Genomic DNA, 26844 nt, shown 5'->3' with positions numbered 1-26844 from the left:
ATTTCTTTTTTTTTTTTCTTTTTTTTTGATATGCTTTTGTTGGTTCATGTTGTTTTCTCCCCTTGTTCACAGTTTTCTAACGTAGCTTTTTTTTGCAAAAAAAAAAAAAAAGTTAGAAAGCATGCAACGTGCAAGCAGGTACCCGTGATTAGGCATTCCCCTTTTAAAAGCACTTTTACAAAAAAGGGGAAGAAACCGCGGTACGTGAACAAACGTTTGCGAAAAGGTTACCCCTCAAGGGATTGGCAAAAGGTGAACGAAAAAAAAAAAACAAATGAAATCTAAAAATGGACCCCACAGGACTGTGCCACCAATGGGACAAGCCATAAACAAAATGAAAACGACGTGCAAGCGGAAAAGTAGCTACAGAAAATTACGACACACACGCACAGACATACAAACGGAAACAAAACGTGTTTTATTAGCCCTGTTGAGTTCACCCCCTTTTTTTTTTTTCCTTTTTTTTTCTTTTCTTTTTTACCACCTCTGGGGCGGGGAAAACAAAACGTTAACCAGCGACTCGTGCAAAAAGGACAAATTATGCTTGAGAGAAACGTAAAAGTGGGACTTACAGAGATACATGTGATCTATATCCAAGCAGGTATGAAACAACTGAATGAATAAAATAAAATTAGAAAAATATTTACTCAGCAAAAAATTCGCAAAGGGAAATGTAAAAAGAACTTCATTAATCTTGGAGCTAATCCACCTATCAATTCGGTGCCTGGTAGATTTCAACCACAAATAGCAAAAGGAAAAGGGACATATCTCCATGTCGTCATCGCTGTTATTCTTTGTGTATATAATAATTTTCTCTATGTCATTTATTTTTAAATATTCATTGGAGAAAAAGTCTTCATAAAATTCATTCGATTCGCAGAAGATATTTTTGGTCAACTTTAGGGGGTATGTAACTTTATGTATGCATTTGTTTACAAAGTGAGGAAGAAGAAAGAGGAGTAGCCATTCCTTCGTCTCTCTGTTTAAGCTGCTAGAGAACAGCTCTACAATATTTGTGTTATTATCTTGGTATAAAGCATTATACAGAATGTACAATGCTAAAGTGCGCATGGGGTATATTTTTAAACTTAACACAAAACAGCAATCCTTTATTTTCATAGTATCGACATTTCGAATTTTATCTTCGTTCCACTCTTGGCTGTCTGTCCTATGTGAATTCTTTTTAGCACTACTGGGCCCACTGTACAGCTTAGCAGAAGGGAACTTTTTTTTTTTCCTTTCGTGCATTGCACAATTGGTGCCGTATTCACCACACCTTCCCGCTTTACTATTCATTTTGATAAGGACAATTCCCATCGATTTTGTTTCCACTTCCCCTCTTTCTTTCATTGCAATGCTTTTCCTCATTCTGTTGAACTCCTTTTTTATGTTCCTCCCAATTTGGTACCCAAAGTAATCAGGGTTGTGCGGCCAAACAGGAAAAAAAGCAGACGTGTAATCCCCCTCCTTGAGAATATTATATTTGACATCAGCTAGGAGGCATTCCTCTAAATACACTTTCAAATTGACATCAAAACAATTGTAGTAGTTTATTTTGTTCTCCTTCGAGCTAACTCTTATTCCCAGGTAAGTAAGGTCCTTAAGATACTTCTCCGTGTCACATTTTTCTTCCTCCTTGAAACACAGTGTTAGGTAGGAATCTCCCCTGGGGACGGTTTCAAATGGGGAAAAAAAAAAAAAATGGAAATGCATTTGTTCGTCACATTTTGTGGGATCACCCACAGTTATGATGTCATCCCCACCACTGTGTTGCTACGCTCCGGCGGAGCCATGGTGAGAAACACACTTTCTTGGGAGGGCTAAATCAAATGCTGATATTGCTGCCCCCCACACACCCACATACACACCGCATGGAAGGACAAACAACTCGGGGAGCCTCCCATCACCATCACATGCATGTCCGCGTAGATATGTACACCTTAGCAAGCAGATTCGTGTGGGAACACTCAAACGGAATTTCTCTATGAAGCCTTCTCTCCCTGTCGAGTTTGGCCCTCCATATATTGCCCACTTAGTCTTCGTTTCCGCCCAACTTCTGCCCAACTTCAACCTCACTTCCGCCCCACTCTCTCCCCACTTCTCACCTTTGGAAGGAGTCCCCCTCCTGCGAGAACAAATCGAAGGATACGTTCGGCAGGCAGTCCAGCGAGTGAAACGTCTTGGTAGCTCTCCTCTCGTCGCAGCGAATCACGTTGTCACCGTCGTCTATGTTATCAACGCCGTCCACGTTATCACCGCCGTCTACGTTATCACCGCTTTCTACGTTATCGCCTCTTTCTGCGTTATCAAATCCGTGTACATTATCACCATCATCTGAGTTATCAGTGCCATCGGTGCCACTCCCCTGATGGTACCGCCTCAGATGAAAGGACTCACTCATTTTCTCGTTAATGCCAAAGTTCATTTCGCCTGATTTGTCCAAGCTGTAACCCAGCCCTCCTTCCTCCTGATCGCCCCCAAATGAATAAGCGGCAGACCCACTTGTCGTATCATTCGATTGGAATAGAAGATTGTTCAGAAAGTTCAAATGATGAGTCTTATTCTCTCTTAACCTTCTCCTAACGGTAAAGTTTTTCTCATAATACACTTCCTCCTTTACGTACAAATCTGTTTTTTCCCAAATTCTGTTTAAAATATTTCGTACCCCTGTTTTTTTAAACTTGCTAGTTTTTATATACACGTGGTTACTTTCCTTTTGCCCCTTGCCCTTCCTCTTCATATCATTATTCACTAAATGGTTACTTTGGTTAATGAGGGTCGCCCATGTTGCCATGGTCACATCCTCCACGGTCACGTCCTTCATCGTCACATCTTTTATCGTCACCCCCTCCATGGCCAGATCCTCCACCGAGTTGTCCTTTTTCCTCGGTTCACACCTATGTAAGGCCTTCTTCCTATCCAACCTCCTTTCCTCTTCCCCCCCCTTTGTATTTGAAAAAAATGCGAACAAAAATTTCACCACCGAGTCTGTTGAGGGCCTAATAATCTTCAACTCAGCAACAATCTTGTTTACTAATCTGAGCGCCTTATATCTGTCATATAGAGAAAATTTCTTTACAAAGCTCCCACCATTTTTGCTAAAGAAAAAATCGATAAAGACAGGATTCAAATACAAGAAATGATACACAAGATCAAAGAATATCCCCACATTTAGCACCTTCCTTGTAAATATCTTTTGAAAAAAAATGGCATTAGATAGCCATTCGTTTATAGTGACCTTATTAGATAGCCTTTTTAAAAATGTATTGTCGTATAGATAACCGTAAAAATCCAGAGCTTTTATAATCGTCTTGAAATTTACTCGGGTAATTTTCTTTATGATGTCATGTGAGAACAGAATCCTTGACAAATCAAAGTCAACGCCATGTTCGTTCATATTGAGCAGATCGTTTCTACTGTATGTGTTCAAAATTATTTTAAAGTAACCATACTTATTCAGATATTTTCGATTTATCTCCAATGTTTTCTTTTCCCTCTTGTACATTAGCTTTACCTTTTTTAGCAGGCCAATCCTCTGTTGTGGTTTGGACGGAATTCTCCCTCCGCGTGGGGGGTGTTCCTTGTAAATATCTCCCTTCTGAGGGATCTTCACACAATTTGGGCCCTTTTCCACCAACTCGGCATTATATAAAGAAGACATTTCCAAAGGACAATTTTGATTTCCATTTGTTGAGCTGTGTGCCTTTCTACCCTCCTCGATAGACTTATCCATTTTGTGATATATTTCCACTCCTTCGCTCTGCACCCCGCCATCATTTTGATATTCCATTTGGTGTTCCCTTTTTTTTAGTGACCCCCCCTCATCGCAGAACACCGATTTGTACTCCTCTAAAATGAACCTTTCTTCAGACGGGCTGACAAGTTGATACTCCGCTAGCGTGCCGGTGTTTCTGTCTATCTGTGGATCTCCCTTTTTTCCCTCTTTTTCATTCACTGCTGTGTGTAACTTCTTCCCTCTTTGGCCCCCCTCACCAACTGTTACATCGTTTGTGCCTAGAAAATTCACTCCGCAGTTCATCATCTCTTCTTTGCTTGCAAAGCTATCCGCACTAATGAGGCTCAAAATCTCGTTGTGAATTCTCCTAATCTTTCGCTTCTTCTCGACAATACTATTTTTAACGGCACTGCTGCTCCCGTTGAACACACGTTTAAGGGCCTTTCTGAAAGAGCCTTCACTTCTACCATTAGCATCATCTATATTTAACCTCCCCTTCTGTTTGTACCCCATTTTGTCATTCATTTCTTCCCCACAGCTTACAGTGTTGATACTCTCTTTATCCTCACCAGAATAGGGGCTGCACTTATTGGGCATATTTTCCCTTTCACTATCATAAGAATCTACCATGGCTGACTCATTTTTTGGATTTTTTCCATTTTTCTTATCTGATGTTACTGAACTGCTTCCATGTTTCAGTGCGGAGGTATGGTCTTCACCTTTTCCCTCACTTCCTACCTCTAAATTATTGCAGTAGACGTGGCTTAACCGATCCTTATCATTCCCATAATGAGCAGTTATGTCTCCATCAAAACTAATTCGAGAATCTGTTTTGTCTTCTCGAATGGTAGATCCGTCGTTTAATTCGTTTCCCCCTTTATTGCCCTCCCTGTGCACATTCAAAGGCGAGGAAGTATCACTTCTCCTGTTAACAGGAGGATGATCTTCTTTGCAATCTCGTTCTACTGCCTTTTTTGAACCATCCGTTTTGTCCTCCTTTTGAACTAAATTACCGGTAGGAAGGTCTTCGCTGAGGTTAACTTCTTCCGGTGAAAACGTCCTATTTTCCCGCTCATTGTGGTCACTTCTAATGGGCTCTGTTACATCTGTTGCCCTTCCAGCTTCGCGTTTACTTTTCGAATTATTCTCCGATGGGTTATATGCCATTTCGTGTAACAGCGTCTTCCGTTTCTTGCTGAAAGGTTTTGCTATATTTTTTTCCAGTTTCTCATCTGCCGAGCCATTTTTCTCCTTTGCTTCTTCCTCTCTCATTTTTTCGTTACTCGGGTTTGCCCCTATGGGGTTTTCCTGAACACGGTTGGAGTCCGTAGCTGGGCTCCTATCGCAACCCAAACTAGTCTTCTCATCATTTTTGTAAAAATCCTTCATTTTGAGAAACATTTCTTTCTTGTACTGCCCTTCCGCTTGTAAGGCCCTGCACTGGACTCGCTTCTTCTTGCTATCGGATTGCTCTCTGTGTGTCCCAAAAATGTGAATCGAATTCTTTTTCTCAATGCACAGGTTTTTTTCCACTGAATGCACGTCGTTTGCGTCGCACAAGGGGTCCTTTGAGCTGCGCATCATCGTGCCACGGCAGGTCCGCCTGTCAGTGTGTTAGCGTGTTAGCGCCTGTGCCTAAGCGTTCGTTAGAGTCCTGAATCGAACCGCTGATCGAAATTTCCTTACATCATACGCAAAGCGTGGCTGCAGAAACAGGCCAACGAAGACAGCGGAGAGACGAACAATCTAACAAGTTGACAAATTGGCAAGCGAAGAGGTATCACTTAATTAAGCAGATTTACTAACAAGGATAAAGAAAAAAAGAAAAGAAAAAGGTGTTATCGAAAAATGCAAAGAGTGCCTAATTTTCACGGCCAGCGTGGTCAGCTTTGTGACACATGCGTGGCGTGAAATCCCGTTTTTTTTAAAAAAAACAAACTATCCAGCCGTTTAGTTAAAAATGGACTTCTTTTGCCCTAAAATGAGATGTCTACACTCGGGTGCCAAGTTGCTATGCGCGTGTTTACATCCCGCTTAACCGTTGCGTATGATACAGGGGAAGTGCTTTTTCTACACTTTCCTCGTCATTTTATTACTGGCCACTTTTCCCGCCACTTTCCTCATTTACTTCTTTTCCACGGTGCACTGATTGACCCGTTGCGCAACGTAAATGGCGCGGACAAAACGTACACCTGAAAAGTTCACCCAACAGCGTAGGGCTCTTTTTTTTTTTTTTTTTTGTTGAACATCCCAATTAGGCACCTTCGCGGTTCCTCCCAAGAGGGCCCCTTCCGACCAAAAAAGGTGTCCACTCAAGCGTGTCTGCAACAATGCATTTGCAATATGTGACATTATATGCGCAACTCAAATAAGAAAAAAATAAATAAAAAGTAAAATGAGACATATAACAGGCCACATGCCTCCTGATAAAAAAAAGAAATAAAAAAAAAATAAAAACACATTTCGATGAATTGTCTCCTTTTTCGCCCTTTTTTTTTTTTTTTGCTTACTTCCCCTCGCTCATATGTCTAATCGAATGACATTGATAAAGTTGTAATACTTGTCAGAGCAGCCAAGAATGGCGATCAAATCATCATTCGAAAAAAATTCCTGATTTACTAAGGAAAAGGCTTTCCGTGCGTACAGAGCTATTTTAAAATGCTCGTCAGTGCACTCGGAAACGAGCCTATACACAAAATCGTCATGTATTCCACTTTGGAAATAATAGTTGACGGATATTTTTTTATCGTAAAGGATTAAGTCCTCCGATTTGTTAATATGAACCACATTGTCGTAGGAAAATTTTAAGGAATTCTGGTTCCTCTCGTAAAACTTCTGTTCGTACTTATTCAAATGCATGAATTCAATATTTTGGAGCAAATCGTTGAAATGCATTTCCTTGAAAGTGACACTCAAATTATCCGTAGCGCTGTTATCACTGTTAAATTTTAGCAAATTATTGTTTTCGATATTGTCTCCTTCACCACAAATGGGGGCTAATCTCCGAAGGATATTTTTCTTAAACACTTTCACGTTTTCCTCGTACGGTATAGGAAGAATGAGAAAGACATTCACCACAGCGTTGATAATTCGAGGTAGTCTTTCCCTCAGCTCTCCTATGGCATATTCATCGAAAAATTCCAATTTTATTTCTCTCAAAATGGTATCAAAGTTGTTCATGCTGCTGTTGATATTGCTGTTGATACTGCTGGCACTTTTGAGGAAAGGAAAGCCCTTTTGTTGTTCTTCCTTTTCTTCTTCCCCCTCGGCAGCGCAACCACCCGATTCCCTTTTCTTCTGCTCATACATACACAGATATATCAATATGTTCGAAAAGGCAAAAATGAAATACTTCAAGTCCTCCGAATTTTGGTAGATATAAAATATATCATTTAACCACTCATCGATGATGGACCCAAATATATTTTCACTTACCAAAATGGTGAAAAAATCCTGTATGTCCATAAAAACGTACAGAGACAGGGACTGATAAATGTATCTCTTCTTCTGTAACATGAGCAACGTTGTGTACTTGTGGTATTCATTTTCGGAACCGTTCAGAACCAAATTATGATTTATACATTTCAGCGTTTTTAGTAACATTTTGATGTGTTCCCTCTTTTTGTCCTTCAAAAGGAATATGTTAAAATAAACCGTGTTTAGCAACTGGACAATTTTATTTTCCCTACTCTGGTCTCCATCCCCGCCGTTGATGTTCCCCTGAGAGGTGCCATTGCTATGCACATTGTCGGTTGTCCCCCCCCCTTTGGGATGACTCCACTTATTTGTATTGCTTCTCATATTCGTTTCCTTATTCGTTTCCCTATTCTTATTCTTCTTCTTTCTCCTACTTTTTAATTTTTTTTTTTTGTTCAGAAAATAGTTTTTCATCTCCTTGTAGAAAAGAACTTCCCCTTTCCAGCTTTCGCCATTCGTCCCCGTCTCGTACATGCTGTCGTTCGCATCGCTCTGCTGAAATGAGATGTCGCTCGAAAGGCTCTTTGTGTTCCTTGAGTAGTTTTGCACCCCTTCCTCATTCGTGTGTGCATTTTTTTCATTTTCCTCCTCGTCCACCTCGACGTATATCCCCCCCCCTTCATCCACATCGGGGTCATCCTCCGCCGCGTTGTCCACGTTATCCACTTCGTCCGCGTCGTTATCCATGCCTTCACCCACCCCTTCCGCGCAATTCCCTTCCAAAAAGTCATCGTCCAGAAAAAGCAACTCACCATTGTTGCAATCCCCGCTGCCGCCACTCATTTCGTCAAACTTCCTAAATGAATAATTCGAAACGACATCGTCCATGTCGCTCAGCTGTGAACCGTCCTCCCCCTGAAGCAGGTCGTACGCCCTTCGCAATTTTCCCCAAAATAGGTGGGTAAAAAATATTTTATTCTTACTAAGCAACATAAACAGGTAGGACAGCAAATTATTATACAAATACAACCCACATATGTGCAAAGTGCTATTGTTGCAAAAATTCTGTTCATTCAAGTTCTTTTCCGATAGCAGAATTAGCAGAAGACTAATTTTTCGAAAAATTTCCACCAGAGAAATGTTCAGACTATTCGCAATGAATGGATTTTCCTCCGCCAACGAAAAGAAGAAGTAAAGAACATCCCTCCTTATCACATTGCTGAAAAATTGAAATAGGTAGACAGGAATGTTCGCTACCTTTTCCAACTTTGTTACCCCTCTCAGCTGAAATACATTCAAGCTCTTCGAAATGCATGCCACAGAGTATAAAAAATAAAACCAAAATATTTTATAATTGAATAATGAATTCTTCGTAAAAATGTGCAGTATGTAGTATATCTCGTTTAGTATCTCCTCACACATATGATTCTTCACCGTCTTCACTATATTCTTAAAGTAGGCGATAAATTTTTCGCCCTCTAGTATCTTAATTATTAGCACATCCTGTGTACTGCTAGCGTTTTTGTAATGTTCCAGAAAAAAGGAAAAGAATTTCAAAGCCTTCAAAAAGGAAGAATGCTCTTTGTCGCTTTCAGAAATGTGGGACGAAGTGGTCTCCAATAAGGACTCGTTCAGCAAGTTGATAAACAAAAAAATGTTGTTGTTAATCTCGTTTTGGTAAAATAATGATATAAAATTCAAGAACTGGTTTAAATTCCTCACGTCCATTTTCTCTATATAATATTGAAAATTATGATACAGCACATCATTGATAAAAAAGTCGGTGAACCAGTTCACTTGGTTGTACAGATAACTGCTCCACATTTTTGTCTTACCGCATGTGTAGTCGGGAAGGAGGTTATGTTCTTCCCCTCTTAGGTAGCTCAAAAAGTATCTCTTCTCATAATTCGGACTCAGAAGCACGTTCACGTTGTCTTCATAAAACTCATTGTCATGCGAATTGGACTCATTCTTTATGAACAAAATTAACAGTTGGAAAAATAAAAATGTGAAAACTTCCCTAAAGTCATTGTAGAAAATTTGCCTGGGAATCCCATACTTGTACATTAAATTAATCAGTGTGTCGAATGACTTAAATTTTAAGTGCTTCTCAAAATAGAACAGATTTATGAAGCAGATGTAGAAGAAGAACTGCATAACGTTTTCGCTGAACCGGGTCATGCTGGTGTATTCCTTTAACATCCACATGATTATTCTTTTCAGATTATTCGAGTAGGGGTGAAATATATTCACCAGCATGTAGTTAAGAAAAAAGGACTTATCTCTGATCTTAAAGTCGGTAACAATCTGGTCAAACTTTTCGATTTCCATTTCGTCACTACTAAAGTGCTGCTGATACTTCTTCTTGTTTTTGCAGTACTCCTCGATGTAGTCATCGACCGTTAAGTCTTCGCTTTCGCGACTGGTTCGGCCATCATCCTGGTCGACGGGGTTGCCGGCAAAAGTGGGGGGCGTGGTGGGCATGGAATTCGTGTGGGAAGTGGGACACGTGGGCGATGAGCCAGACACGCCAGTCGCGTTTGCCTCGTCTGACGCGACAGATGTGGGAGCTCCCACCCCGCCCAGTAACACCCCCTCGTCTATGACGCCGCGCAGCACCCTCGTGATAAACACCCATTTGTAGTACACTAAAAACATAAACAGGGAAAAGTACTTGTACAAATTTATGTCGTTCATGATCAGGCAGCTGAAGTTTAAGTTGTGCTTATTCTCCATGCTGTACAGATCTTTGAAAATGAGTTCCTCCTGCGAATACTTATACAAGGGCAAGTTCTTAATGATAAAAATGAAGCTGTTAAATGAGTCACTGTTTAATAAATAAAACGACGAAAGGTCCACTTTGTGCTGAATGTCATTTTCCCTCATGTGCTTCTCAATGATCTCAGAAATGGAGCCGATCACACTATTTATGTAAATGTTATGATTCTTTGTTCTCATGCACATCTCTGCGTTAATTAAAAGGTTGCTCTTTTTGTAGCAGCTAATCTCCATGACGTCGTTGGAGAAGTCCATCTCCTTCTTCACAAACATGTCAGGGTAAAGCACGTGCATGTACTCGTTCTGGATAACTAAACAGGTTCTCAAGTGCTCCTTCACATTTGCATCTAAGTAAAATATGATGTCGTAAAAATACTTATCCAACAACTCGCAAAAGAGAAAAATGATGTAATTGACATACTTCTTCAACACGTTCTTCGACTTGGTGTCGTCGTAATAGTCAGACAGGTACTTTCGGTACAGCGGGATTTTCTGGAAGCAGATGATGTACCTCTCGAACTTCAGATTGTCAAATAGCAAGCTTTCTTCCTTTTGAGGAGATCCGTTCGTGAAGAAATTCTGCCAGGGGGGATGCGCGGAGTGGGGAGGGGGGGGCAATATGACTAAGCGGTACACGAGGGTATACGCGAAGGTATACAAGGAGGTATACACTCAAGCGTACACTGAAACGTACACAATGGCCAACACTGAAACGTACACAATGGCCAACACTGAAACGTACACAATGGCCTACACTCAAGCGCACCCAATGGCCTACACTCAAGCGCACCCAATGGCCTAGACACAAGCCCACCCAATGGCACACCCACTTCCGCGCGCGGTCGCAGGGCACCCCTCCATGCTTACGTCGACGCACTCCACGTGGGAACTACTGCTTATGTGGACGAAGAGACAGCCTAAAAACGCCTCGCTCAAAATGTTCTGCTTCACGAACACCTGCAAATGGTCGAAAGAAACTATCATGCACAGATAGTTCAGCGACAACGACAGGCACTTATCGGCGAAATTCAAGTAGTCAGTAAAGTCCATCACGTATCTAATGTAGCAGATCAATTTGTCGTAATGCATTCTTTCCTCGTCCGTGTAATTCGTATTGATAATAGCTTTCAAAATGAGAAGGGCAATTTTTTCCAGAAATATGATGTACTTATTTTCGAAATGTTTTAGGAGCAATTTCCACGTCTCATTCATTTCGTCGAAGTAAATGGATCTGTACAAAAACATATTTAACATTTTTAAGCACCACTTTTTCGACTTCAGCAGGATGATTAAGAATAGCCTATCTACATTGTGATCTTTGTTATGAATAAGTTCGCTTAAATTTTCATATGATGTTTCTTCCGTTATTTTAGCAACCGATATGGACCCCTTAGCAGACGATTCACTCGTGTTAGTAAAATACAGCCTATGTACGTAAGCATCCAAATCAATGTCTAATATGTTCCCTATATTTGTGAATAATATTTCAAGTTCGTTCTTCATTAATTCTTCTGGCAAGCTGCTAAAATGGCACAGCAAAGTTTTATATAAAAACTTCACGATCTTTTTCACCATAAACACGACGTATATACTCTCCAGGTAATTCAACAAAGTACATAACAGTCGGTTAAAAATGGGGAAGAATATCCTTATTATGTCCTTAAACCCTGCTAACAAATTTTCACATGGTATTTTTAGAGCGCTATAGTCTCCCTTTTCCAGGAAGTCCTTATTGCTACTATTTATGTGCGAGATGAAGTAGCTGTGATATAGCACAGAATACGAGTTATTGTCCTCCATCCTGGGGATGTACTTCTTCACCATTTTGTTCATTAAAAAGATGAGGGAGTAGAAGTTTTGAAAGTGTATAACCACCTGATGGGTGTTGTTTTCTCCATTATTCCCGTCTTCTTTTCTATTCTCCATTTCACTAGCTGCAGCACAGGAATTCATCAAATCGGTTAAGAAATTCAACGTCGAGTTGTAGTCACCATTTATCACATTCGCCAAGTCGTTACTATTATAAATAGAAATAAAATTAAAGGTGCTGAAAATGTCGCCTAGTAAATTTCCCCACTTGTAGGGGTAATCTATCAAAAATAGGTTAAAAAATATGTCAATGAAATATAAGCATATGTTAAACTTCTTCATTTCTACAATGCTTTTGTGCCTTTTAAAAGATCTATACATGTTCTTGTTAATGAACTCCATCAGGGTGGAAAACTTATTGCTTTCATTACAGTTAATTACACACGAATTTTTAATTAGGAACAAAATTTTTTCTTTCAAATATGCCCATTCTTTTTCGCTAATATGTTTCGAGGTATTCTCGCCATTTTCGAGCAACTGAAAATTTTTGCAAATATCTTCACTTAAAAATTTAATGAAAAGAAAGTTGGCCTCCTCAATGTGTGAATAAGTCTTGTCTTCCCATTCCTGATGGCCACCACTCCCTATGTCCTTGAATATCTCCCCACTGCCCTTGCTATATATCAAACAGTTGAAGTTTTTTACTTCTTTTTTGTACTTACTCTTCTCGTAGTCCTTTACGATGCTCTTTAGATATTTATTTACGTAATGAAAAATGTAATTCTTTAAACATATGATCATCATCAACCTTGTGAAATGGAATTCCTCCTCCTTCACATGGGAATTATTAATAGCTTGAATGATCCTAACAATATCTAAGTTTCTGTCCTTAAACTTTTTAGAAATGTCATAACTGACATGTTTATCCTTTACGAGCTCAACAAACATGTCCACATAGCGTTTTATTTCAACTTTGCAGCTGGTTTCCGCGTCATGTTGGTAATTTGCACCCCCTTCCACATAGTTGGCTTCGAAAATGTTTAAGTATTCCGTTTCGTCTACCTGCTCGTGGTAGTTATTCAGGTCCACAAATAGGGTGTGGTTTATTTTGATAAAATTTTCCATTATTCTTCAGCGAGGTTTTTAAATAAAAATGAAGTGACAAACTTGCAATCAACTTTGCAGTGAACTCTCAGTGGCTCTTGCAAAGTTAACTTCAGGGTTGCTTCCACAAATGAATCGAAGTTTAGTGAATTTTTAATGGCGTTATGCACTGAATCCTTTTTTCAAAATTTTGCAAAAGAATTCATTTGTTATGTGTTGTAATATGATCCATTTCAGCGTGCTTTTTTGTTTCTTTATCCCTCATCCCTTGTGTATCTTTGCATTTGTCCAGGCACTTACCCAGTATAATTGCACCTTTTTTTATTTGTGCACACGTATGGTTGGCTGGTTGTTGTACGCGTTAGCTACGAATTTTCTCTTTGTCTGTCCAAATTCTTGTGTACCTCATTTGTCTCTCTCCACTATGTGCGATGGCGAGCGCGTAGTCTCTTCATGGAGGTAAAAGATATATGTAAAATACTTAATTATTTACAGTAGCGTTGAAAAAAAAAAGGAAAAGAAATTAAATAATGGGAGTAAACTTAACACCCTAAAAAAGCTCAAATGTGTAATAAGCAATTCACAATATATCTTCAATTTAGTGTAACCATTCAGGCGAATTAAGCAGAGGGTTTTCCTTTTTCCCTCTGTTAATTTCTTTTACTTTTCCATGTTCTACGTTAATAAGCCAAGTTTTTCCAAATGTGCGCAAGTGCAATGCTTAAGACTTGCGTTGCGAAATTTTATTCATCGAATAAAATGATTACATATTTAATACAGGGCTCACAAGGGTTGTGCGTGCTAAGGGGTTTCCTTGGAGTTTATTCACTTCAGCACATTTCGCGTGATTTCAGCTCACTCATTTGTTTGCTCCTTTTAACATTTATTCATTTATTAATTTATTTATTTATTTTTTTTTTTTGTTCAGGCAAAAATAGGGAACAGCGTAGCGCAACCTGGCCGTTCAGACTACTACGTCGGGCGGGTTATTTCTCTTAAAAATGCATTCAAGTTTTCTTCTTCTTTTTTTTGGTGTTTAAGAAAAATAATTCTAAATTGCGTAGTATTTGCCTATTTAAAAAATACATATATACAGGCCTAAATACTCATGGCGTAAAATATGACAGGTGCGTATAGTTGTAATGACAGCAATATGAAAGAAGAAAAAAAAAAAACGTAGTACAATGAAAAATTGGTTAAAAAGGTGGGGATAAGAACAACAAAAACAAGGACAAAAACAAAAACGAAAAAAAAATGCACAAAAAAATAAAGAAAAAGAAAAGGAAGAAAAAAACGAAAGAGAGAAAAAAAAAATTACTCACATCGATAAATGGGTAAACGCATGGGGAATGAAAAATAACATATATAACCAAAAAAAAAGAAGAAAAAAGAAGAAAAAAGTTATTAACAGGAAAGGTATTAAAAATAAGAAAGAGAAAAAAATACTCATTGGCTAGCTTAAATTTTACTAGCTTCTCCTTTGGGGGGCTGCTAAAGTAAAAAGTCTCTATTTGGGTTTTCTCAATAACTATGTAATTTGTTTTCTTTTGGGGGGTTAAATTCTAGGATATAAAAAACTAGGGGCAGCTATTAAACGGTTGTGATTTTTTCTTTCTTCTTTCCCCCTCATTTTAATTAAGACATTTTAAAATTGTCAACACTACGGTATTACCAGTCCATTTTTATTGCTATGTTGTCATTTATGTGAGTGAGGAATCGATTCCCCTCATGGAATATCCAAAATTGGCGTATGTCAAATTAATCGACAGATAAACTCCTCCGTTTGGGTAGAGCCACCCACATGGGCAAATTCATCAGTTAACTTTTAGACGCACGAATTGCGCTGCTATTTCGCAGTTATCCAAATTGTCCCTACATGCCAAATGTTCCCTACACACAAATTAGTAATACGCGGATTTATTCCTTCAGACGATTTGTTCATATTAGCAAGGGGTTACACCTTACACGCCCATCAGTCACTCATATTTCCTATTCTTGGCACCTTCACTTTTTGCCGTTAAATATGTTGAGTTCGATTTCTTACTATTCCCAGCTAGATTTGAATTATGCGCAGCGGCGGTACCCATTTCATTTGGTGGCAACACATAATTGTCTATCCTCTTTTTGGAGGCATAAAACATGGCATTGGTATGATCCATGTCCTTTGAATTGTTTTGCTTACTAAACCGTTCGTTCGGTCGTTCACCAAAGGGCTCACCGAAGGGTTCTTCGTACCGATTTCCAAACCGATTGTTTACCAATTTCGTGCTCCAGTTGTTCCTCTTATTATTATGTTGCCCCATTGGTTGCCTATTCGACTTGTAAAATGTCCCATTGTTCATTTCACTTCTCATGCAGTCATTCTTTTGGTCTACAGTGTGATATTTATTTTTGTAAAACCCATTGTTGCTACTGGGCTTCTTAGTGGTTATGTTGGTACTGCCGAACGGTTTTCCCGCTGGTCTTTTTTCGTAGTAGGTCTTTCTGTTAAAGTTGCCGTCGCTGGTTTTTTCCTCGGCCTGGTTGTTCCTATTATGTGCGCTGTATTTTTTCACCAAGGAGGTAGCGTTTGCATTAGAGTCATTGTCGGCGTTATTGTTGGTGTTATTTTGGGCGTTATTTTCGGTGTTCATATCGCCATTTGTATCTGTATTTTCTTCCGGCTTCCCTTCCAACTTTGCGTCCTCGATGGCATTTTCGACCACTTCCTCTCCTCCTGTTCTACCCGAGTTGTCCCACTTTTTACCCGAAGAAAAGCTGAAAAAGGGTGCCCTGTTATTCTGTGGACCATTCTTGTGGAACAACTGCAAAGGCCTTTTCTGATGATTTGGGCGATAATTATTATTTCTTTGGTAGTACTTGTTTTCGCCCTGATGGGCGCCGTTACTATTTAATACATGCATGTGATTTTTTGAAACCGAGAAGTAATTACTCCTTGCAGAGTTATAACTATCGCCCGCAGCGTTGTTTACATGTCCGCCTTTATTTCCCCCAGTGGACAACCCGCCCCTACGTTCGATCACCAGTTCCCTTTCATTTGCCATTTCTGAATTCGTTTGAACATCCGTGTTGTCCTTACTTCTTGCAGCATCCTCCTCAATGATTCCTAGGCTTCCTAACGTCTCTGTCATTTGGGAGAGATTCTCATGGCTGTCCTTTTCCAGACCACTGTTGGTGTAAGCTGAACAGAATTCGTATAGTTTTATTTCCTCCTCAAATATTTCACTGTTGTTTTTTTTCCTGTTCTCCTGATCGATGTATATTTCTAACAGCTTATTATATCTGCCTCTCATCCAACATTCGAACTCTTTAAAATCGAAAGAGAAGGTTCCTTCGTCCGGGTTGATACTCCTTTGATCTCTTTTTGGGGCAAACATTTTCCTTTTATTTTCTGGACCATTAGCATGGTATTGCTTTCCGCCATTTTGGGGGTTCTTATCTTCCTCACTTTGTACTGAGTTTGCGTGATCCTCCTCATCCCCATTCGCTCCTGCGTGGTGATATTCATGCCCGTTTGTGGGTACATGACTTTTTGTGGAATCTCCCAGATGGGCAGTAAAATGCGTAGCACGTTGTTCAGTTTTTTTTACATGTGCACCGCTTCCATCTCCTTCCAGTGTTCGATAATCTCCCTTCTTGTATTCCTTTCTCTTTATCTGCTTCATTACGTCTTTTTCGCCACTGTTATTAATCTTCCTTCGATCACTGTCGCTGATATCCGGTTTGGGGATAAAACTGCATTTATTTTCGCTTTTCATATGATCAGAATTATCATCAACGGTGATGCTTTCTTTTTTGTTGTCCTTGCCATGACTGATATGTGTGAGCTTAGCATAGGCTTTCTTAACCTGTTCAATATTGTCGTGGTGTGAAGGACTACCCATGGCAGTGCTATTTTTCTTACCAGCACGGGGTATATTATTATGTGTCTTTTCACCACTATTGTGGTACGTACCAGATGACGAAGTATGGTTGGCCCCGTGTATGATCTGTTTGTCCAAAAACTCGGTACTATTTCTACTGGCGTCTCCTTCCGTAAAGATTTCAATGGAATCATTCTCTTCATACCCGTTGGTCTCTTTCCCTTTTGTATAGCCACTAATGGGTAAGTGTTTGCTATAATTAGTACTTTGAATTTGCTTGCTAAACGAATTCACCTTTTTTTTGCTAGCACTACCGCTATCCTTAGCAACATTTGCGCTGTCATTCCTTTCAAAATAATTCGAGTCGTATTTCTTGGCGTATTTTTCCACCGCGTGAAATTGCGTATCCTTCTGCTTCACGCCCGTGGATCTTTTTTGTTCTTAAAATGGTTTCTTCTAAAATTGAAGCTTTCGTTTTCTCCATTTTTTTCGTATCGCTCGTGCTGCTAATTCTGATTCATCCAGTACAGGCCGGACTCGTGGCTGCCGCTTTTCTCCCCATACCTATTGGCGCTTCCCCTGGGATCTTCATTATAGCCGTTACGATAGTGATTCCTGTAGTTACTCATTTTATAATTGTCTGCGTTGTGGAAATTATCGTTCATTTTTGTGGAGTTCTCCATTTGGGCTGTGCCACCAACATTTCCACCAACATTTTTGTATCCCCCGTTATTAATTGCGTTTCTATACGTGTGCGGGTTGTCATTTTTGAAGCCCCTTTCATTTGCCCTATGTTGCTCATTATTTCCACCGTAACTATTGTTGCTGCTGTTGGGGGAATTTCCCCCAGAAGCGTAACTCTCTTCATTTTTGTAATTCTCCCCGCGTCTGAAGTAGTCCCCACTTGTGGTGTTATAATCCTCATTTCTGCCTCTATAGCTCTTCCAAAATTCGTCTTTCTTACTGTGGCCAAAAGATTTGTACTTCTCACTCTTTCTGTTGGAGCTCCCAATGTTGGGGTTGTTCCTTCTTACCTCCTTAAAGGATGCTCCGTTTTTGGCGTTATTGAACGCGGGGAACTTTTTGTAATTTCCATTTTTCTGGCTCGTCACGTTATTGCTGCTTGTCTCCTCATTACTGTTTTCTTTATCCTTTTGATACTCTCTTCGATTAAAGGGACACGTCTTCTTGGTTCTCCCGCTCGCTGTTCCGTTGACACTGGAGTTTATATGATCATTCGAGTGATCATCTTTCGGGCCCCGTTCAGTCTTTCCTTCCTTCTCGGTTATCACGTCTAAATCATCCGTCACTACACCTTTATTTTTATTCATAGTGGTATTTTTGCTCTCCCTTATGTTGGCGCCATGAATGGTTTCTCTGGATTTTGTTCCTTCCCCCATTGTTGCATTTTCCTTCTTGTTCCTCTCATCCTTTTCATTATTCTGTTTGATGCTGACGCGGCTCTGCATTTTGGCATACTGGGCCTCTTCCGCGTCATTATTGCTACCCTTTTGGGGGGTATTAAAAGGGGGCGCATCCACGGAAGTTTCCACTGTTTTCTTGTCGTCATTGTCCCCTTTGGATGCGGAACTTCTTCTTTTAATCGCAGGGGGGTCTTTGTTCACACTCTTCCTTTCGTAAGCTGGAGGACTCGCTTCCGATTTCTCGTTTTCCTCTTGGCTAGAAGGCACCTTCTTAACATTCTGCAACGAGTTTCACTTATCATCATCGTCGCAATTTCTGTTTGGCAACAAATTACTGTAGTGTTTTTTTTTACTTCACTTTTTGGTAACACTTTGTATAACGTTTCAACATTTTTCCTTCCTCCGAATTCTCGGTTGTTGCTTTGGCTGTTGTCCCTTTCGTCGTTTCATGCGCCAATGCCACTGCTTTGTGTTTTTCCTCTTCTTTCACTGTTTGTGGAACCCCATGCGAGACGACTGTGTTGGTAATTATCTCCCCCTTTCACGACATTGTTATTGCTACACATGGTACTGTTGCTGTTATTATGCGCTACACATTCCGTGGTGGTCCTTACAGGGGTACCCTCTGCGGCACCGGTACTGCCTTTATAATGCACTTCCTCATTGCCTTTCTTCCTCCCATCGTCTGTCGTGTCACTATCAGTTTTAAAAGATGCCGTTGTTGTGCCTTCTTTTAATACACTTTGATTAATGTTGACTTTGAGATTTTCATCGACAATTTTTTGAGAGCTCCCACTTGTGTCATGGTTGTTTTTAAGCATATTCACCTTATCATCTGTGCTGATCAAATTGGCGGAGTAACTTTCCTGGTTGTTATTTTTGTTTTCCTTTTTGGCGTGATCGTATTTTCCTGTGCTTGGATTTTTCGTGTCTTTCTGAAAGTTCATTTTTTTTTTTTTTTATAAAGGGGACTTCTCTTTCTTTGCGTTTTTTCCTCTGTGCTTCTTTTTCTTTTTTTTTTATGTTTCTTTTAATGTGAGTTTTTCCAACGTGGGGTTAAGAAGCATGTGCCGCTGCCTAGGTGCATAGCGATGTTTATCTGCGCGCCAACGTGTACCTGCATGCCGACATGTGACTGTATGCCGATGTGTGACTGTATGCCGACGTGTGACTGTATGCCGATCACTGTAGAGGCTTGCACTCAAGGGAGGGTAAACCTACGTGGGCGTTGCGTAAAGATGTGCGAGGGGATGATCCAATAAATATCAGCATACACCCCTGTGTATTTTCTCAAGTGCTTTTTTCATGTTCAATTTTTAAGGCCAAAAAAAAAAGAAAAAATCGATAGGGATAGGAGAAAGATGACAGAAAGTTGGCAGAAGGATAGCCGAACGGCAAAATAACTCTTCTGGTTCACAAGTGTACAAAAAATTTGTTTCGACAAAATACTTTTACTTCTAAGGGATGTGTTTAAAAAAAAAAATAATTCACGTGAACCTCTTAAGACATTCGGTATGGCGACAATTACGAGTAAAGCGATGTTCAAAAAAAGGAGAAAAAAATTTAATAACTGAATCGAAAAAGTAAGCACATGAAAGTGTAAACGAGTAACCTATAGGCATGTCATTTGCGCGAGGTAGGTAAAGTAAAAGTGCAATACATACATGAATACATAAATAAATGAATAAATAAATGAATAAATTGTGACAAAATGCCCCTTTTAAGAGTTCTATTTTTCTTTATAAAAGAAAAAAAGTCCGCTTTGGGAGGGAGCACACTCGGTAGGAACAAACTCTCGGGTGACTAAAAAAACAAAAACGATGAGAAGGGGAAAAACACCTCACGAAAGATCACATCTATGTGCTCTAAACGGCAAAAAGGATCGCACGCGACAAAACGCACGTAGGTTTTGCATACCTGAAGGAGCGCTTCACCATGCAAGCAAAAAGGAGCATACGTATGACCAAAGGATGACATATGTATGCAATATATTATATGTATGTATATATTGCTCGCGTTGACGTAGTATTTTCCTATTATCTCTTCCCTGTAACCTTTTTACATTTCCCTCTCTTTATTTTTTGCAAACATTCGTACTTTTCCCCTTTTGATGCTACCCTTTTTTATGGTTAATTTTTTTTTTTTTCCTTTTTTCCCCTATGTTTGGTTATAGTTTCATTTATTTTTTGAATAAAAACACATATGGGTTGAATTTTCTTTTCTTTTTTCTCACATTTGGCATACACGTTTTCTTTCGTGCGGCTCGGAGGGCATTTTTTTTAAAACATCGCTTATGGTTTATTTTTAAAAGTACGTTTTTTCTTTTCTTTTTTTTAAATATCTTTTTTTTTCTTTTTAATAAAAATACTGTTATTTTTAAAATACCACTTTTTTCTTGTTCCTCATCCCCTCCATCGTGAAAAAATAATTTAACGACTGAAAAACGAAAGCTACCTCTTTATCAACAATTTCGAAAGAGCTGATTCAGAAAAAAAAAAAAGTCATTATCTGAACCCATCCAAGATTCGAATTATTTTTTAATCGGCCCGTACACTGGTTTCTCGAAAGTGAAGAGATGCCTCAAATTGGTAAATCACAGCAGGCTATAGAAAGCTGACCTTCTATTTTATCCACTACAAGCAGTTTAACCGCAGGCCGCATCATTACACTGTAGCCCCTGTTACACCTTTTTGTGTATCACTACAATACTACGTCACTTCTGTGTAGAGAACACTTGACTGACCATTCCAAATGATATTTCTAAAAACTTTTACTTTACAAATGGGCTAAACATTAAAACGATGAAAATGGCAAAACGCGTTCAGTTTTCTCTTGTTTGTTTTGTTTTTTTGTTTTTCCTCCCCTTGCATATAACATCGTTGCCATTTTTCGTTTTTACACGATGTTCACTATTTTTTTTCTTCTCTCCTCTGTTTCGAACGAATCATATCTCCAATCGAAGAGGTGCGATTTGAAAGGCTTCCCTGCTGTCGCTGTTTCCCTTAAGAGTTGCCTGCACCATGTTGCTTCGCTTTATTCTTTTATTCCGTTTATTTTGTTTCCGTCTATGCTTAACCCATTTACGCGCCGCGTCGATATGCCTCTTATGTCTTCACTCGAAGAATCCATTTGACGTAAAAAAAAAATGCCCCCTAAATCGTTCATGCAAAGGAGTGTGTATGCCTCTCACTTGGGCGGTTACCTCGTTTCTCCTTCGCATACGTAGCGCTAACCATTCTTGTTCGCATTCCTCCAGTGTGTGCATACTAGGAAAGAAGGAAGATGCCCTCTTATTCAATTTCCTGTACATAGGGACTCACACGTACACGTCTCGGATAGGTTGGTCTTTCAATTTTACACCTCACATGGAAGGGCAACGCCATTTCTGCTACCTCCCTGTCTGATTGTTTTTTCTTCCCGCTCGACAAGGGGAATGTCTTAACGAAAGGGTTCATTCCGTAGTACGGATTCTCCACCATGCAGCGTTGAACCATTGGTGTGCCGCCTTGCAATTCTACCATCATAAAAAGGGGGGGGGGGAAAAGAGAGACATTTTCAACACCGTACAGGTTTAACGAGCGGTGATCAAAGATAAAAGAAAATTAACTTTTTCTTATGCACACGGAAGAGTATTCAATAAGGAAGTAATAAAAGGGAAAAAAAAAAAAATACATATATTGACATTATAATTTTGATATACTCTAACATGCATGGTGTTGCATCTCATTATCCTCTTGTACCCCTTCTCGTTCTCTTCAAGTTGAAAAAAAAAGGGGTGATTCGCTGAGTCCACGGGGTGCCTACTGTGTGTTTGAGTCAGTACTTACGGTAGAGGGTATAAGCGATGCCGTGCTTGTTAGCACATATGGGCATACAGCTCCACTTGTGCACACCTTCCTATTACGTTTCAAATGCCAAATTTTATATCACATCCTTTTTTGCCAGAATGTTTGGACAACCCGGTGTGGTAAAATTCGCTCAACGTGATTGCCACGAGGCGGGTTCTGTCTGGAAATGCCAGAGTGGAAAGAAGGCACAAAAGAGGCAAAAAGAGAGAACAAACAAAGCACCAGAAAGGCACAAAAATGGTACAAGGAAGGCGCAAAATGGAGCGGCGCCCAGGACAGATATAACGAATTATTAAAGACAGGCCAGCGTACAAATGCGATGTGTGCAAATATTCACGTATGTATAACACACGCATTTGTATGGACACACTCGCGCACAAAAGATAAGACGCGAAAGGCGACTCCAAAAAACATACGTTCATAAACATACGTTGAGAAACATACGTTCAAAAACATACGTTCAAAAACATACGTGGAACAACATACGTCTAACAAATTGGTGGGTAAAAAAAAATGTTTTAACTTTTGCCAAAAAAACATTTCCTTTTCTTCTACGCATTTTTGCGCTTGTAAATGTCTGTTTTTCGGAGCACCATTGGAGGGAGACATAAAGGGATGCTTGGCATCATGCGTCTTGTCCTCTTATCCTAGTGCTTCTTCCCAAACGAGTGCGCATAATGCGTGTATGGGCACGCATGAAAGTATGCACATCGGCATATATACATGCGTTTGGCGAAGCCTTTCAAAGTGCGCTCGCGCACGGTTCCACTGCCCTCTAAGAATTCATCCTCCTGAGCATTTCCTCCTGTCGACTTTTCAAATCCGCACTTTGAAAAAGTATTCTCGTTTTTTCAATGGTCTCCTCAAGATACTTGTGAACCATATCTGAGCTCCATTCGGCTAGCTGCCTTGACGTCTTTATGTCGTCGTCGTCCTGGCTCTCCTTTTTTACTTTTGACAAGGTTTCATCCTCAAGGCGGGAAATATTTTCGAATCCCACTTCCACGTCGGAGTAGATTGGGTACGCCTGTATGTTGCCTAAATGGGGGAGAGGGGAATTCCCCGCAAGGTGGGGCATGTGCACGCTATAGCGGCATGGTGACAAAGAGACACGTTATCACGTTAGTACGTTAACACAGGAAAGATGAAAAAAACAGAGAATATATTAACGCACTCGAACTTTGGATAGCTTATCCCCCATGCACGGCACGTTTTCGCGCGGTTACCCTTTTCCCCCTCCAAGTACAACCTCCTGTTCTTCGCGCTCTTTTTTTTTTCGAAAATTTTCTCCATTCCGATGTCATTTTCTTTCTCGACTTTCATATGCTTCGTCGCTGCGGGAAGGGGTGGGAGGGTCACGGGGGGCGAGTTTGTCCACATTGCTATGTTTTATTTTTCCGGGCTGAATTATCCGGTTGCTCGATTGGCGAGGAAGTATACCCCTGGGGGGGAACCATGCTCTCCGACATGCTCTACACCATGCTCGGACTAACCGTTTATCCACTTCCTGTCAGTCATTCTGATCAGCTTTTCATTTTTTCTCTTATTTCTTGAGCTAAATTTCAGGGAAATTTTATTGTCCAGTGCTTTGGCGTCATTCGTTTTGATGACCTTATTAGACGCGTTCTTCGAGAGGGGCAAAGGCACATTGCCTATCTTACTACATTTGTCATCGCGTAATACATAAGTGCAGTTATTTACCTTGCCGAAATTAGGCTTCATCTCGTAATTGTTCATGCTTATAAGTTCTCTTCTTCGTATGTTGTTGTTCATTTTTGAAAAGGACACCTTTTTGTTTCTTTGAATGCACGTATTAATGGTAATCCTCTTAAAATCGTCTATATCGTTACGTAGTTTCTTTATTTTAAAGTGTAAATTTTTCATTTTTTCATTCCACTTGTGACATAATACATCCATGGCAGTTTCCTCTAAGTGGACCTTTCTCGAAAGATGGCTCGCGAAATGGAAAAAGGACGCATGGGTTGTTCCAGGAAAAAAAAAAAAAAAAAAAAACACACACGTATCCCTGCCCAACTGGGGGAAAAAAAAAATACAACGTGGGAGGTTGAACAACAATCTGCCTATTTAGCCTTTTTAGAAAGATATTACTTTTACAATATGTGTGCCTTCACGGGGACAACGTTGCAAGAAAGTGTGAAACGTTCTTTAGGAAACTTCTCCGCGTTGGTGATTGATTAATGGAGAGGGGGAGCTAACTCTATGATGGCCAGGCATACGTGTATTTTTTTTATTTTTTTTTATTTTTATTTTATTTTTTTTATTTTTTCTTTTCTCAACATGTAGGTACACCGCTTTTACCTGTTGGCCACCCCAAACACGCACACATGTACCAACGAGAGAATGTGTATCCGCTTCACCAGAGACATTCCCTTCCTTCCACATGGCTTCTCCCCAGTTTGACTGCACACCCCCACCCCTGGAAGCACTACTCCCAGGAACAATTTCTACATTTGTACTTCTGAACAAACACATCGCTAAGGCTACTACTATTTGAGGAACACGTGGAGGAATAATTCCTCTCAATAAGGAGTCCTTCCAGCACGATGAGGACATACGCATCGGTGGCTGCGTAATGTATTTGACTCTCCATTAGTGGCCTCCTACTCCAATTGGATAACTGCAATTGTTTATTTAAATTTTTGCCCAGAATTTTCTGGCATAAATGATTCAGACTTTTAAAATGAAGCTTATCACTGGTTCGACTCGGAGACACACTTATCGTTCCCTCGGAATTATCACAGTTGCGATGTCTCACCCTACCGTTGTAGTCGCGAAAGCTACTTGTTGTCACCTTTTTAAATAACTCAATGTCATTCGTCTCAATTATATTTCGATTAAACAGTTCACAAGAAACGACACTATCTGCACTGTCTCCAGTGACCCCACTCTGCTGGTGCAAAAATAATAGGGGGTCTTTCAGATCCGTCACATTTAGGTAGGTACACAAAATTGATATGCCTTGAAAGGATGAATTTAAAATACGCATGTCGCAGGGAAAGTTGTAAAAGAGCTTACAGACAAACGGGTTCTCTAGTAGCCACTTAAAAAAGGAGTGAATTAAAATTTTGTAATTATAATCCACACTTAGAAGATCGATTAGGTAAATATGTTCCATTGTCGCCACTGAAATGATGGTAGCCTTTTGGTTTCTGTTCCATTCGATATCGATGCCGATGTAATACTTTCTTTTTCTCCCTCTCAAGTGGTTATTAATATCTTCTGCAGTTATTATGTCGTCACAGGACTCGGGTGTGTAAATCCTGTCATCGTTGTATATGCTATCCATCCAGTGTTGTTCCTGACCAGACTTTATCGTTCCTATCATCCTATTCAAACCTTCTACATTTGTTACCATTGATATGTTTTTCATTTCTTCGGGCAGCTCATAGTAGTCACTCTGCCTATGGAGTGACTTCTTTCCCCATGGGACGCAATTTTGGTTTTGAGCTCCTTCGTTAAGGGTTCCCTCGCTGGGGGGGTCCTCTTCAGCTTCGCCTGTCTCCCTTGCCTTGCTTCGCAGTAGGTACTCCCGCGCCGCGAGGTATGCCCAGTAGTCGGCAAAGAACCCTGCATGGGGTTGGCGGTGAAGTTACGCGGTGAAGGTACGAGGTGGAATTTACACGGTGAAGGTACGGAGTGGAATTTACACGGTGAAGGTACGAGGTCGATGTTACGCTGTGCGAATTACTCGACGAATCGCCTCGCCAAAATGCGTTTTTCTCCTCATCTTCTTGTCCGCTCTTCCGCGCAACGCAGCGAAACGAGGGAAGAGCCCCACCTGATGCTTCGTCCACGGAGGTCAGCCACCGATAGACATCCCTCTTCAAATCGTCGCATTTGACACCATCCAAAAATAAAAAGAGACAATTCTTGGACTGCGCCTGTAGTATGTACTTTAGCAGAATCCTGCAGTTATAAGCGCTGTCTTCCTTAAAGGGGGAACTAAAACCGATATGCTCATCAGACAGAAACAACGAAGCTAACGAAATGGCCTGGCAAAGGTGCGCTCGGTCGTTTAAAAAGTTACTAAATAAATAGTCCACCTGTCGGGCAGTCATGCCTTCCCTCAACAGGTGGCGATCAAAAGATAGACAATCAAGTATGTACAAAAATTTTCTATACTTGACAATTTCGCACATCAGATTTGGGTCTAATCTGTCCTTAAGTGTTTTATTATTTTTAAAAAAAAAACATAAGCTGTTTAGCACAAGTTCCTGGATGATGTTTTTTTTATTTTTCCTCAAAGAAGGGCTAACATATTTTACAACTTGGTCGTTAAAAATGGAAAAAATGTATTCGCCATGTTCTCCTTTTTCTGTAAATATCTTGTGGTAACATCTGATCAAGTCGGCGTACACCTTTTTTATGTTGTCCTTATACTCCTGTGCTGTTTCTACATTTTTAAGATTCACAAATTTTAAAATGAAGAAAATTAAGTTTGCTGCAATGGCTTGGATTTCTTTGTCCTTGCATAGGGCGGGGAGCACGTCGTAAATTTCTCCCTTCATGTAGACTTTGTTGTTCGTTGAGTAACAATGGCTGCATCGCTGCCTACTCGAAAGGAGGCTCAAATTGGCTGTCATAAAAGGGTTCCCACTCACTACATTTTTTAAGTAATTTTTTTTTCCATTTCTTAACCCGTCGAAGCAGTCATACACATCCAGTATGACACATTCGTCATGGCGAAATGGTGAACTCGTCTCGCGGTTCATTTCGGGGGTGCTTCTCCCCCTTGTGAGCAGATACTGAGGTAGAATTCCTCCATCACATGTGATCACACAAAACGGAGGTTGCCGCTTGGACTTCAGTTTGATGCCCCATTTGTGCATATTTCCCGATCAGCA

General features: G+C 40.1%; 5 protein-coding genes across 5 annotated transcripts; all 5 read right to left on the bottom strand.

Moving 5' to 3' along the window:
* Positions 1 to 477: 477 nt before the first annotated feature.
* On the bottom strand, positions 478 to 5320 carry C922_01117 (hypothetical protein; the record flags this gene model as incomplete). Its single annotated transcript, XM_008816725.1, has 2 exons — positions 478 to 1666; positions 2106 to 5320. 2 exons carry the CDS (start codon positions 5318 to 5320, stop codon positions 478 to 480), a joined length of 4404 nt encoding a protein of 1467 aa, XP_008814947.1.
* Positions 5321 to 6256: 936 nt separating this feature from the next.
* On the bottom strand, positions 6257 to 12865 carry C922_01116 (hypothetical protein; the record flags this gene model as incomplete). The annotated part of the gene is made up of 2 exons (XM_008816724.1): positions 6257 to 10510; positions 10799 to 12865. 2 exons carry the CDS (start codon positions 12863 to 12865, stop codon positions 6257 to 6259), a joined length of 6321 nt encoding a protein of 2106 aa, XP_008814946.1.
* Positions 12866 to 14820: 1955 nt separating this feature from the next.
* C922_01115 (hypothetical protein) lies at positions 14821 to 19078 on the bottom strand (the record flags this gene model as incomplete). The annotated part of the gene is made up of 3 exons (XM_008816723.1): positions 14821 to 17137; positions 17236 to 18410; positions 18677 to 19078. The coding sequence occupies 3 exons, from the start codon at positions 19076 to 19078 to the stop codon at positions 14821 to 14823; spliced, it is 3894 nt and encodes a 1297-aa protein (XP_008814945.1).
* A 3676-nt stretch (positions 19079 to 22754) lies between these two features.
* C922_01114 (hypothetical protein) lies at positions 22755 to 23896 on the bottom strand (the record flags this gene model as incomplete). The annotated part of the gene is made up of 3 exons (XM_008816722.1): positions 22755 to 23017; positions 23206 to 23313; positions 23473 to 23896. 3 exons carry the CDS (start codon positions 23894 to 23896, stop codon positions 22755 to 22757), a joined length of 795 nt encoding a protein of 264 aa, XP_008814944.1.
* Positions 23897 to 24425: 529 nt separating this feature from the next.
* C922_01113 (hypothetical protein) lies at positions 24426 to 26712 on the bottom strand (the record flags this gene model as incomplete). Its single annotated transcript, XM_008816721.1, has 2 exons — positions 24426 to 25567; positions 25779 to 26712. The coding sequence occupies 2 exons, from the start codon at positions 26710 to 26712 to the stop codon at positions 24426 to 24428; spliced, it is 2076 nt and encodes a 691-aa protein (XP_008814943.1).
* Positions 26713 to 26844: the final 132 nt, after the last annotated feature.

Source organism: Plasmodium inui (assembly GCF_000524495.1).
Source record: "Plasmodium inui San Antonio 1 unplaced genomic scaffold supercont1.3, whole genome shotgun sequence".
Taxonomy (NCBI): domain Eukaryota; phylum Apicomplexa; class Aconoidasida; order Haemosporida; family Plasmodiidae; genus Plasmodium; species Plasmodium inui.
The sequence above is the reverse complement of the archived record's forward strand: the minus strand, read 5'-3'. Positions and strand labels throughout refer to the sequence as shown.